Raw genomic sequence first — 12414 nt, forward strand, 5'->3', positions numbered from 1 at the left:
TATCGATAGTTTAAAATCTTTGATAATACATATCAACTCGTAAAGGGATCGCCGAATCGCCTCGCTGTGAGCCATCCAGCCAATATCTCGTAATACTCGTATTATAACATGAAAACAATAACAATCGTTTTTTTCTTATTCCACATAGACCATTATTAAAAAAATAAAGCTCAACTGGGCAATGTCAGCTGCCTACTCTATACTACACACAACGACATTTTTTTACTTATATTTACTCAATTATGATTAGTTATCATTAAATTAATAGTGAGCACGAAATCACGTGGCCTAATTCAGAATTATTAACAATAGCTAGTTGCTATAATTCGTTTATGTCTAGGAGACACCGTACTGATGACTCCCCTACCGCACGTTGATATATATCATTTATACTATATACTTGAAAAAAATCACACATCACTATCTAGCCCGAAAGTAAGCGTACGGCGTAGCTGTGTTACTAAAATAGCCGATTTTATGATATACATTTATATACTATATAAATGTATATCAATACTATATAATAATATATAGCCACTGGGTATTTACATACGCTATATATACGCGGAAGGGGTAACAGGGAGAGGCATGCATTGGTGCAGAGAGACTTAAGCGCGAAGACGGCTTGCTTGCTTATTTATCCTGAGGAGAGGCGTTACGATTCCGATTAGTAAGGATTTTCATACAAAAAATAGTGGACGGTTCGAATTGACACAGTGCCGATCCCTTTCGGAGTTGATATGTGTGCTATGACCTTTAGATTGCATCACCGTATTAAACGAGGCAAAGCTGCAGTCTTAGAAGCTCTATCGATCGAAAAGTTTGAGACCTAATCAAAACTTTGAACCAAATCCTGTTTATCAGTGACAAAACAACCTGCTGACCTTCAAACGGTAGTTTAAATATTGGATAATTTTATAATATTACTAGCGGACGCCCGCGACTTCGTCCGCGTGGAAATCAATGTAAACTTTCAACCCCTTTTTCACCTCCTCATTTTATTTTCGCAATAAAAAGTATCTTATAACCTTCTCCGTATTATGGTCTTAAACCATGCTAAGTTTCATTTGAATTCATTCATTGTTTCAGCGTGATGCCCAAATAACAAAAAAACACGGACAGACAGACAAAAATCGAAAAAAAAAATTTCAAAATATCATCAATGTACAGAATGTATAAAATGTACAGAATTCGTGTTAAAAGTAGAGATCTAGATGGCGCTGGCGTCCGTTATGCCACGGTAATTTGATCAGTTTGAAGGCGGTGCCAATCCAGTGACATGTTTAAATTAAAGCCGTTTCTGAAAAAAAACACACAAATTTTGTAATTTAAACGGCTTGCTGCTTTATTCAAATTTTAAGAAAAATATTTCACATTACATTGATTGTATTGATTGACTATAACTGCAAATGCGAGTGTACCTATAATTGTATTAAAGCTAAGCGAATTATTTTTTCAAGCTTGTGTGTTAAATCTATATTTATATTAAGTATTGAAGTATGCTGTAACATGTTTATGCGCCCACCTAATATTTTTTCCATATTGCATATTTACATTGTTAAAAAATAATAAATAAATCCAAGGTTAATATTTTTTAATTCTTTTTATAGTTTTCTAAATTGTATTTATAATTTGTTTTTGTCTTTTGTTTTTTTTTTTAAATTTTTGATTCAAATTCTGAATTTGTATAACTGTATAACCATCTACAAACTTTCCCACCAGATAGATAAATATATGTGTATTTAATTTAAATTGTAAAATATTCAAATATAGAAGACCGATAAAATATCTGAATTTGTCTGCCACATATCGATATATGTATTGTATATGTAATCAGAAATGTATGTAATCCATATGTATACAATTCTAGAAAATATAATTTCTAATTCTTAATAGCCCTGACAACACTAAAAGTTAGTAATTTTTCATCACATTGTACGACTAAATTGCAGTTGAATGTATTTTTGTATTTTGTAGAAAAATCAATATAACTTAAAACCGTTAAATTTCGGCAAAAACATATATTTCTTTATTTTGGTAGGCCTTGATTGGTCCTGTAGATCCCTTGTAGTAGTAGAGGCCCTGTATCTTGAACTATTTACGGGACAACCTGTATATATAAATATATTTCATAGAAAACGTATACAATTACCAAGTTTCATACATTTCCGATGACATCCAAATATTCAAAGATACAAAGTTTTTCAACAAAGCTAAATAAAATGTATGGATTACAATACATAAAGAATCTGACAAACTAGTATAAGATTTTTCTATCATTTTTTCCTACCATAGTTAGTACCTACATTTCTGATGTAATGATTGACATATAGACATGCAGACTTTTTTTATTTGGCTCGTTTTTTCAGGTCACGCCTCTATTTGCCAGAGATCTAATTCCGTTCGATATCACATTAAATGCAACTTACTATATGATATTCAAATATACTCAATGCATAATATATTTTTCTTAAAGATGACTGCAACCATGCGTGCGACGGCATTTGTCTACGAGATGATCAAATATGCGATGGAAAAGAAGATTGTACAGATGGCTCCGATGAAATTCAATGCAACGATTGTGATGGGCCGGGTGACTTCAGGTACATACGTACTACACATACATACATAATACATACATGCATTATAAATAGTGCCTATATAAGTTTATTAATGATGACCTTATATACCTTCCTAAATTGCTTTGCGATTGTAACACAGTTTTTCCACTATTAATGATTATTATAAACTGCTATGCGAATTGAATTTGTGTGCTGCGATTTTGTGGTCAAATGTAAAATCATTTATAGTTTTAGTGTGTATACTTTAATTACTTATAAGTTTAACTATAACAATTATTACGAGTATTATTGGGGTTTTTTAAATAATTTCTAGGCAAAAAAATATATTTTGTATGTATTTGATATATTAAATCATCCTATGGAATATGTGCCCTTAAATCTTTTGTTAGGAACATCTAGGTTTTGTCTGCCATTTATTTTACGCACTGTCTGTTTGGTTATAGGTGTCAAAATGGCGATTGTATACCTGTTGCCCAGCACTGTAACGGACTTGCAGAATGTGACGACGGTAGCGATGAGGCCAACTGTAATTCCACAATGATTCCAAAGCCTTGTAAGTAAAGGATACACCTACATTGTTATAATAATAACAAACAACCTTGCCCCGCGGTTTTGCTCCGCGTTGATCTTATTTCAAAGGAATCTATACTTATAATAAAACTGTAACAGGTCAAATTCTGTACATTGAAGATATTTTGAAAATTTGTATTTGAGGGCATTATACAATCTATACTGAAGCCAAAACTATTTTTTTTTGATTTCTCGTCTATCTGTCTGTCTGTCTGTCCGTATTTTTTGTTGACCGGGCATCACGCTGAAACTACTGCATAAATTCAAATGAAACTTGACACGGTTTGAGAACATAACACGAAGAAGTTTATAGGATACTTTTTATTGCAAAAAAATATCATTTTTAGAGTTGTTTTTAAATTTATATATAAATCATAAGAAATACGAAATATAATGTGATTCAAGAATTTTTGAAAGTTTACATTGAATTCCACGCGGACGAAGTCGCGGGCGTCCGCAAGTATCGGAATAAAAAGTAGTCCTGTCATAATCCTTCCAGGTATATCAAAGATTAGATTATTTTTTACTTTCTCTTATTCATTTATTTGTCCTTTTTCATTTTTTAACAATATTAAATACGAAACATAATACAAAAATAATACAAAAATTTATAAATGAAAAATTCAAACGCTGCGGGACTTTTAAGTGCTCAAGTAACCAGTAAAGTCAGGGCTCCAAAGTGAGGAACCTTAGTTAAGTTATTGATACAATTTGGGAGGGTTTATCAAAAGTTGTTAAAAAACAGGTATTTTTGTCAATTGATTTGTTTGTTTATTTTGAAAAGTTGATAATAAAGACCAAAATAGAGAATAGGCTAGCAGGTAATAATATTATTAGATAATGATAATAATCACGAGACAAGATCGAGTGCGAGTGAAATATAAATAACAACACTTTGGCCTTAATTAGCCAGATATGAGCCAGCCCTCAAAACCGCATTCAAAAGGACATGGCCGGAATTTGCCCTAACATCATAATGTAGCTCAGACTAAATACATAAGGACTAGTATCGCACCCAAATTCACGAACAAAATTTTCTGCCATTTTCTAAGGAAAATGAGCTTAGATTTCATACATATCTTATACTAAACTAGCAGTTTTTGTTCGTTTTTTACACCATATAACTACACAAAAAGGTATTTTTACGGAGGTTTTTAACCGATGGACACGATTGTAAACTATGAAATATCGATTCTATAGAGACAGTGTTTATAATCGCATAAGATCGTTGATCATATACTTTGACAGAAAAATAATGTCTTGCGAGGCAGGTCTTTATCTAATTAGTCTGAGTAATGTAGACATGTACATTCAATAATTGTTAATTATGAAAATTAGGTTTTAATTTAATTTAAAAGTTTGTAGCAATAAATAAAATAAATAATAATAATTTTGTGTCTTTCAAACTTCTCTGATCATAAAACCTAAAAGGTAGTAAACAAATGCTCGTAAGCCCTAAAGTGGGATACTACACGTTAATGCACATGAATATTTTTTTAGGGCATTGCTCTATACAAATTTCGGTCATGTTCTTTGTCTTGTAAAGTATATATATGGAATCTTTTTTTATTTAGATGGCTGTTTGGACAACCAATTCCAATGCCGCGACGGATCTTGTATTAACAACCAGTTCTTCTGTGACGGTCATACAGACTGTAATGACAACTCTGATGAAGAAAACTGCCGTAAGTCTACTTGATAACATAATACTCAATGTATATTGTCACTAACTGTCTAGCTACTAATAAACAATAATAAATATTGTGCTTACTAACACTTGAAAATATAATATTGGTATGACCTTTGCACCTTCAGCGCGAAAGATAATTTAAAAATGACGCTAGTTATTTAAAATCATATGCCACCAGCTGAAGGTTTATCGTATTGGTACGATGCCACGTGGAAATCTTTTGGAGGTTGAATGTTTCAACCCATTTCAAGCAAAATGGTGCCATCTCAATTAAATTCTAAGTAAACATAAACGGATTTCCATGCGAATGAAATTAGGTTTATCTTGGATAATATACAGTGTCCCGCAATTAGTAGATACAACGCAAATGGTAGATACACCACCAAATTTAATTATGCTGCATTAAAAATTAAAAGAATATATATAACACCATTGTATTTTTTAAAAACTATTCAAATTATTTTAGATAATTAGGTGTATTGTGTAATTTTAAAATTGGTGTATCTACTTTTTATATATGATTTTATTATCTTTCATCCTGAAGGTGTGACAATATTTAATACAAAACTCTTCTACCACGTGACATGCGCACTAACCACGCTTAAATGGAAAAGCAATTCAGGCACTTTACTCACACTTATTGATTAATATAATATATTATAAGCATAACTTTATCATTTGCAACCACACTTAGCATTGAAACTCTTGCACACTCTGTATTATATTATTGTATCTAATTTTTCATCGAATTTCAAAACGAAAACGTTTAACGGTCATCCACCCCAATGACTCATAGATTACAAGAAAATGATGTATATATGGGTTTATATTATTTAAGAAACATGTCCGCTTAACATTGGAAAATGTTCGAAAGCAAATAATAATCTAATTTACTTACCTACCTCGAAACAATAGAAATATCAAAACACTAGTTGACGCCAAGCGATTTTACTTGCATGGTTTCTGTTCCAGTAGGAATACGGATATATAGCCTTCCTCGATAAATGGGCTATCTAACACCAAAAGAATTTTTCAAATCGTAGCAGTAGTTCCTGAGATTCAAGTTCAAGCAAACAAACGAACTCTTCAGCTCTATACTATCAGTATAGATTCGTAACAACGCTTAATCATAATTAAGTACTCTTATCCAAAGATTTTATAATAGAAACATGTCACTAGCGTGTCAAAACTGAGGCGGACAAAAGCTAATTGTCTTGATTTCATTGAGTCGCATAGTAAACAACGTAAGATATTTAAACAAATAATACCTAAATAAATAAATATACTTAAACAATACACATCACTATCTAGCCCCAAAGTAAGCATACAGAGTAGCTTGTGTTATGGGTGCTAAGATAGTTGATATTATAATATTCATATACATTTATATACTACATATAAATACTTATATAATGTATAAATACACACAGACACTGGAAAACACCCATGCTCATCACACAAATATTTTCCAGTTGTGGGAATCGAACCCACGACCGTGGATGCAGAAAGCAGGGTCACTACCCACTGCGCCACGCGGCCGTCAAACCTTAATATTGTATATAATTTCAAGTTGTGTGTTCAGGAACTGTAAAAATTGTATACATATATGCGCTCAATGGAGTCGTTACTGATCTAAAGTCCGAACTTAAAAGTTCCCTTTTGTTCCAAAGTTGACCAGCTCAGATAAGGATAACGTCCAGGATTTAAAAACGTCGGGAAACTTCCACATCCAAAATATTTAACACCAATAAATTTATTCTGTGTCTTTACACTACACACAATTATAAATTTTAAATCGTAATACAGTCATGACGAAACATTTGATCATAAAAGTTTACTTTTGACAGAGGGGTTAACCTCTAGTGAGGCAGGTTTTACAGAAGGTAAATTGATCTGAGCTTAGAACATTCTCCAATGTTATATGATGTGTTTAATTACAAATTGTGTGACAATTAAAAAGAGCCAATATACAGCATGGTTCATGGCGAGGCCATCCCGAACGCAGATAGAGACGACGCCGTGCCACGAATCCGAATTTACCTGTTACGACGGTCGCTGCATCCCCCACTTAAGGCGATGCGACAATATCTATGACTGCTCGGACTTCTCTGATGAGCAAAACTGTTACAACTCTGGTACCAAAAGCGTTTTGTAAACCCCCATTGATTTTTGGAATGCCGAATGCGTGTTCGAACATTCAGATTTGTCGATATCCCACAGCGGAGTTTACCCGATCCTTAGACAGTTATGATATGAAGAAATCCCTTCTGGCTACGTTGATTATCTTTTTTATTTAAATTTATTTTCGTTTCGCTCACCGATTTTTTGTTAAGTTTATTTAACAATAGCATGCTTACTTTTATAATCTGTATATTGCGTATACCCTTGCGTAGATCATTTACTTATTACCTATCCAGTAATTAATATAATATGTATTTTTAATACTCTTAACGAATAAGACGCTTTTGAGCTTTTGCATGGTATGATGTTTTTCTTATTATAAAATAAATAAATTATTAGACAGTTATAGTCCAATGACTAAATATTATGAAATTCATTCTCTAGAACCGCTAGTAATATTAAAATATTTGATTGGAATAATTTTATTTCAATTTATTTATTTATGTTTTTGTAAAAAATAATAATATAAAGGCAACTGTTATTTCATATGAAGTAAGTTAAGTTAAAATATTAGACATTCATTTTAAATTATGATATTGTCATTAATTAATCTATGAATGTTTCATTTAGCATGCCGCGACAACGAATGGCAATGTGTTTCCGGTCAATGTATACCCAGCAACGGATACTGCGATGGGACAGTGGACTGCACCGACTCATCTGATGAACAGGATTGCCTCACTACCTTCAGGCCCTTCACTACCGCATACCCATCCTATGTGTACCCCCCCACGACCCAGAGACCGGTATTCACAACTATCTCCAACGTCTACCAATCAGGTAAAACTTACGAGTAACTTTTGTTTCGTTTTTGTATCAACAAACTAGCCCCTGCCAGACATTTGCTATACAGATCACGCAATCAAGATTCCCATACTTTTTCTAGTTTTCGAAGCGTTTGCGATCGTAGAAAAAGAATCGTGCCACTTTGCTACAGGGGCAGTAATCTGTACTACTAGTATATTAAGAGAATATAAATCGAGTGTCTGTACTTTGAACAAAATTAACTAAAATCGAGTTGCGTTCATAGTTCGAACCCGCACCAGAAAGCGTAGTGTTGCTGGAAGCTACTGGATGCTGGCGGCTCGTGACCGTTGTGCTTGGAGGTCCGTGCAAGAGGCCTATGTCCAGCAGTGGACGTCTATCGGCTGATGATGATGATGAAAAATGAATGATAAATATTTTTTGAAATGTAGAGACTTTTTGAATAATTTATTTGATTCAGATAATACAGAAACATAAACCAAGTATGAAACAAATTTGATATCTGAAGACTATACTTTTAATATTTCCAAAAATAAAGTAAATTCAGAGAAATTTCATTGCATATTATAGATACCTAAACGTATTTTAGAATTTAAACTTACGATAGTTTGATATGGTTATTCATATTAATTTATTAAAACTCCCGTGATAAAACGTCGGAGTATGTCCAACTAGTTTTGAACCCATACGAGGCCCTTAGTCGTGAACTGGTTCTTGCAACGCGGCACAGTTTTAGATCATTAGCCGTATTTCCTTATAAATTAATACATAAACGTCTTATTTTATAAGTTACCTACCTACTAATACTTGTATCTTAAATTACGATGCTAAACAAATTAAAGTCAAAATTGATCTCAGTAGGATGTGGGAAAAATGAATGGCGTTGTGAAAACGGACCTTGCATCAATGTCAGTCAGAGATGTGACGGAAACATCGATTGCCCTCAAGACGGAAGCGACGAATTTGATTGTCCAGCAGGCAGTAAGAGCGAGCATCATAAACAAACTGGTTTTACTTGAAAAGACATTTGGGAGAGGCATATGCCGTGAACGCATGCTCTCCTATAAATTTCCCTATATTGTGTTGCATCAATAATAATATACTTACGCGCTAAGACATATTGGCAAATAAATTTCTGACTTAGTATTTGCATTGTGATTCAAATAAGTTTCGTGCGGGTCAAAAGCATTTTCAAGTGCTGAATGGTGTGCCGCAGGGCCAATTCTGTGGACCGAAGGCATTAAAACTTTATACATATCTGAAATAGTAAAAGCCGGCTTAGTTTTGTTCAAGATTAAAATGGCTGACGTGCCTTTTTTTTAATACTAAACAGTTATATGGTGATAAATTTTAGGTTGGTCAAATGCCTAACCTCAAACTAATAAACTACTTAATTCACGTGAGGTGAGTAATGTTGCCTAAGTATGTAAAGTAAATGGCTTGCAATTATTTTTACTTTTAAATATTTAAAATCACTTGTTCTACTTTATTGACAAGTATAGTGGACAATATTGAATATATATTCGATATTATCAATTATTAAGTGAAAACTATCATATTAAATTGAACGTGAAGAAAAATGTTTGCCAATACTGTCGTTAAATTTTCATTGTGACTAAAATTTATTAATACAAAGTATTTCAAATGATTAACCAAAATGTAAATAAAATTAAAGAATAATGAAACACCGCCTACATAAATATGTAATTAAAATATAATACTCGTATGTAAGTAAATAAATAATAATACTAACCTTATAACAAAATAACACTGTACTCGTAAATGACTAAATCTGTAAATAAATATACAACTAATAGACTCAGTAAGTACTTGGGATAATAAGGAATCTACGTCTACTCTCAACGTAGGTATGTATTTGATGGTCTAGTATACCAAAGAAATTTTAGAGTTACTGTACATGGCATCAAAATTTTCCTAAATTGAAATTGTGAATCTTAATAATTAATGTCTTAATAATTAATCTTAATAATAATTAATTATTTTTAATATAAATAGTATTTATAACACATTTGACGGCTTCTCGAATCATATAAATAGAAGTTTTCAGTAATTTTGTCTCTAAGTTTGTCTATTAATCTGCGGCTAATAAATTTTCATTGAAAATATCTATTAAAACCGGATTTGAACTTCAATCATCGCGTGTATGTACATTCATATAATTTTTGAAAAACCGATTGCTGATTTTTTTTCAATGCAAACATCCATTAACATATCTTTAAAATATTGTAACTAAAATATAAGATAGCATTAAATAAACAGTAAATATGAAATTACGTGACTTAAGAATTAGTAACAATAGCTAGTTGGTAAATTTCGTATCTCTACTAAAATACATCAACATTTATGAATTGCCCTGCTGGTAGGTCATATGCTAGGTCCGTCAAATCTTATCATAAATAAGGTTACTGTCCCAGACAAAGTCACCTTGTTCTGTTGCCTTCTAACCATAATATACTTGTTCCGTCAAAAAATACTCTAACAATTACATGATTAATTAATTATTAATTTAACTTTTTCAGGTCCTGAGGCTTTGGTAATTAAGGTTCATCCTGAAGATCAAAAAGTGAGATACGGTAAGTTTAATATTACGTCGACTGATAATCTCCATAATTAAAAGTAATCAAATCTTGGAAAACAAATTGAAGATTAATATTTTTTTCAAGTTACATCCAATAATGAATCCACCAAGTACTTCTCTATCCGAGAACACTATATTTGATAAGAACAATAAAAAGGCAATATGATACTTAGGTAAATGATAAAGTTCTTTCTCATAATTTTCTTTAAATAACTAATGCTGAAAAGATACACTAAGGAACTTAAGCTAACTTATCCTAATAACTATACAAATCATGCCCACGTGGAATGGTGGCAAGAACACTGGCTGAATTTCTGCGCTGGACAGCCAGGCTGATTCTTTGCAAAAATGAGTCCTGTCACCAGTCGAGGCAACTAGCCGCGGTAAAATAATTAAGTTAAATTACAATTTAATTTAAAGAGATAACTCTTGTATTGATATACCTACGTATATGTATAATTATCATCATCTTTGTATATTTTAGTGAAGTTCAATATACCATGCAATAAAGTTCACCTATTATTTATTAAAACACAAAAGTTACAGTTTTACTTTTAAAATAGGCATACATTCAAATAAATTAAAACTAATACTTAAAAATACTTACCTATCAAAATTTGTCGCCCTTGGTAGGATCACGCAGGCAGCATTTGCGCGTTGAATTGTGACTGAAATTTTTGACTGAGTAAGCTGCCTGCCCGAGGGTTGCCTATTGCCTCCCTGAGACGTTTGCTGATCTCCTTAATTTTCAATAAAGTAAATTAATATAAAGTATATAAATTAGATATTATATATGTCCTTAATTAATTAATATTATTTATAGCTTAATTATCATATTTCATTAAGAATATTTATTTTGGTTCATCTTAATATTTCGTCATAGACAACATAGACAGTTGTTATAATGCGACAAAATTGTGAAATCGACAATAATATAACTAATATTGAATATTTCAACAAACCTACGAAAGGCATGGAAGACAGGTAAGCATTAAAGGGAGCTATAGTGCCAGTACAAGTATAATTGTAGGTACTGTTGTGCTATTATGGGTAACTTGCAGTCGGTCAGGCTGCTATTCGTACCAGTGGCGTGGCAAGTCATGGCCCTGTATTAAAATTAGTTGGGGCCCAATTAAAGGCCAAAATTTAAAAAAAAAAAGAAATAAGTATAATTTATTATGCTTGCTTAAAATGAATATGAAAGATGTCTTTTTTTTCGGTAAGGACCAGATTCAGTGAGATTGTGGATTACAATTTGTTATTTTTACTTTTAAAAGTAAGATACAGCTGATATAGCGGTAGCCCTGATTCGTACTAATGCAATGTACCTTGAACAAAAATTTCCATATACTTTGACGGACATCGTTGATCGCGAGTTTACCAATTTTTGCGATTTTTCCTTAATATATCGTGAACTATCGAGCTTATTCAAACTAAACGATAAGTTTGTTCCAAAAAAGTAAGGATTTTTGTAGTGTAAGTTGGACATTAACAGAGAAGCCGTTACTGAGCGAAAATTTAAGCTTTATAAAACCAGCATTTTTTAATTGCTATTACAAAAATATTATGAATGAAATATAAAACAGTCACTAACTGTTCTTTAAAAACTATAGTTTTTATGGTATTTATTGTAAAATGTTTGGTTCAGATAGTCGACAATATGTTTAAGCTTTTGCAATCCTTTTAATGTAAAATGAGAGGTAGAGTATCAAAATATGCCTTAACAAAATGGTCAACCTTTTTATAATATGAGGCAATAAACTTCTTATCTCTTATTCGTACGTCTTGGCGAAGCTTCAATATTCTCCCTCCTTCTTTTTTGAGAGAAGGAAATATCGAAATTTTACTGGATGTATATGCTCTTTGATTAAGAAAGAATACATAATTAATATATTCAATAATTACTAGTACATTTTCATTAAGTAGTGAGAATGACTTAGATGCAGTTATCTTTTATTAAGTCTTATTTTATTTTTCAACTTAGTCACCTTTTAGGAGTATACACTTGGCATATCTTTTTTCTAAAC

The 12414-nt window shown here is 31.9% G+C and overlaps 1 protein-coding gene across 6 annotated transcripts in view; it reads left to right on the top strand.

Annotated features, from left to right (window-relative positions):
- Positions 1–12414, top strand: part of LOC112042894 (basement membrane-specific heparan sulfate proteoglycan core protein) — a 202891-nt gene that overhangs the window by 142339 nt on the left and 48138 nt on the right. For 5 of the 6 annotated variants that reach the window (XM_052890521.1, XM_052890525.1, XM_052890522.1 and 2 more), the window contains 6 exons: positions 2477–2603; positions 3026–3135; positions 4727–4837; positions 7594–7803; positions 8647–8769; positions 10329–10382. In XM_052890521.1, coding sequence (XP_052746481.1) covers positions 2477–2603; positions 3026–3135; positions 4727–4837; positions 7594–7803; positions 8647–8769; positions 10329–10382 — 735 coding nt within the window. The remainder of the gene's footprint in view (positions 1–2476; positions 2604–3025; positions 3136–4726; positions 4838–7593; positions 7804–8646; positions 8770–10328; positions 10383–12414) is intronic. The other variant, XM_052890523.1, reaches the window with a different exon arrangement.

Source organism: Bicyclus anynana, chromosome Z (assembly GCF_947172395.1).
Source record: "Bicyclus anynana chromosome Z, ilBicAnyn1.1, whole genome shotgun sequence".
In the NCBI taxonomy this organism is placed as follows: Eukaryota; Metazoa; Arthropoda; class Insecta; order Lepidoptera; family Nymphalidae; genus Bicyclus; species Bicyclus anynana.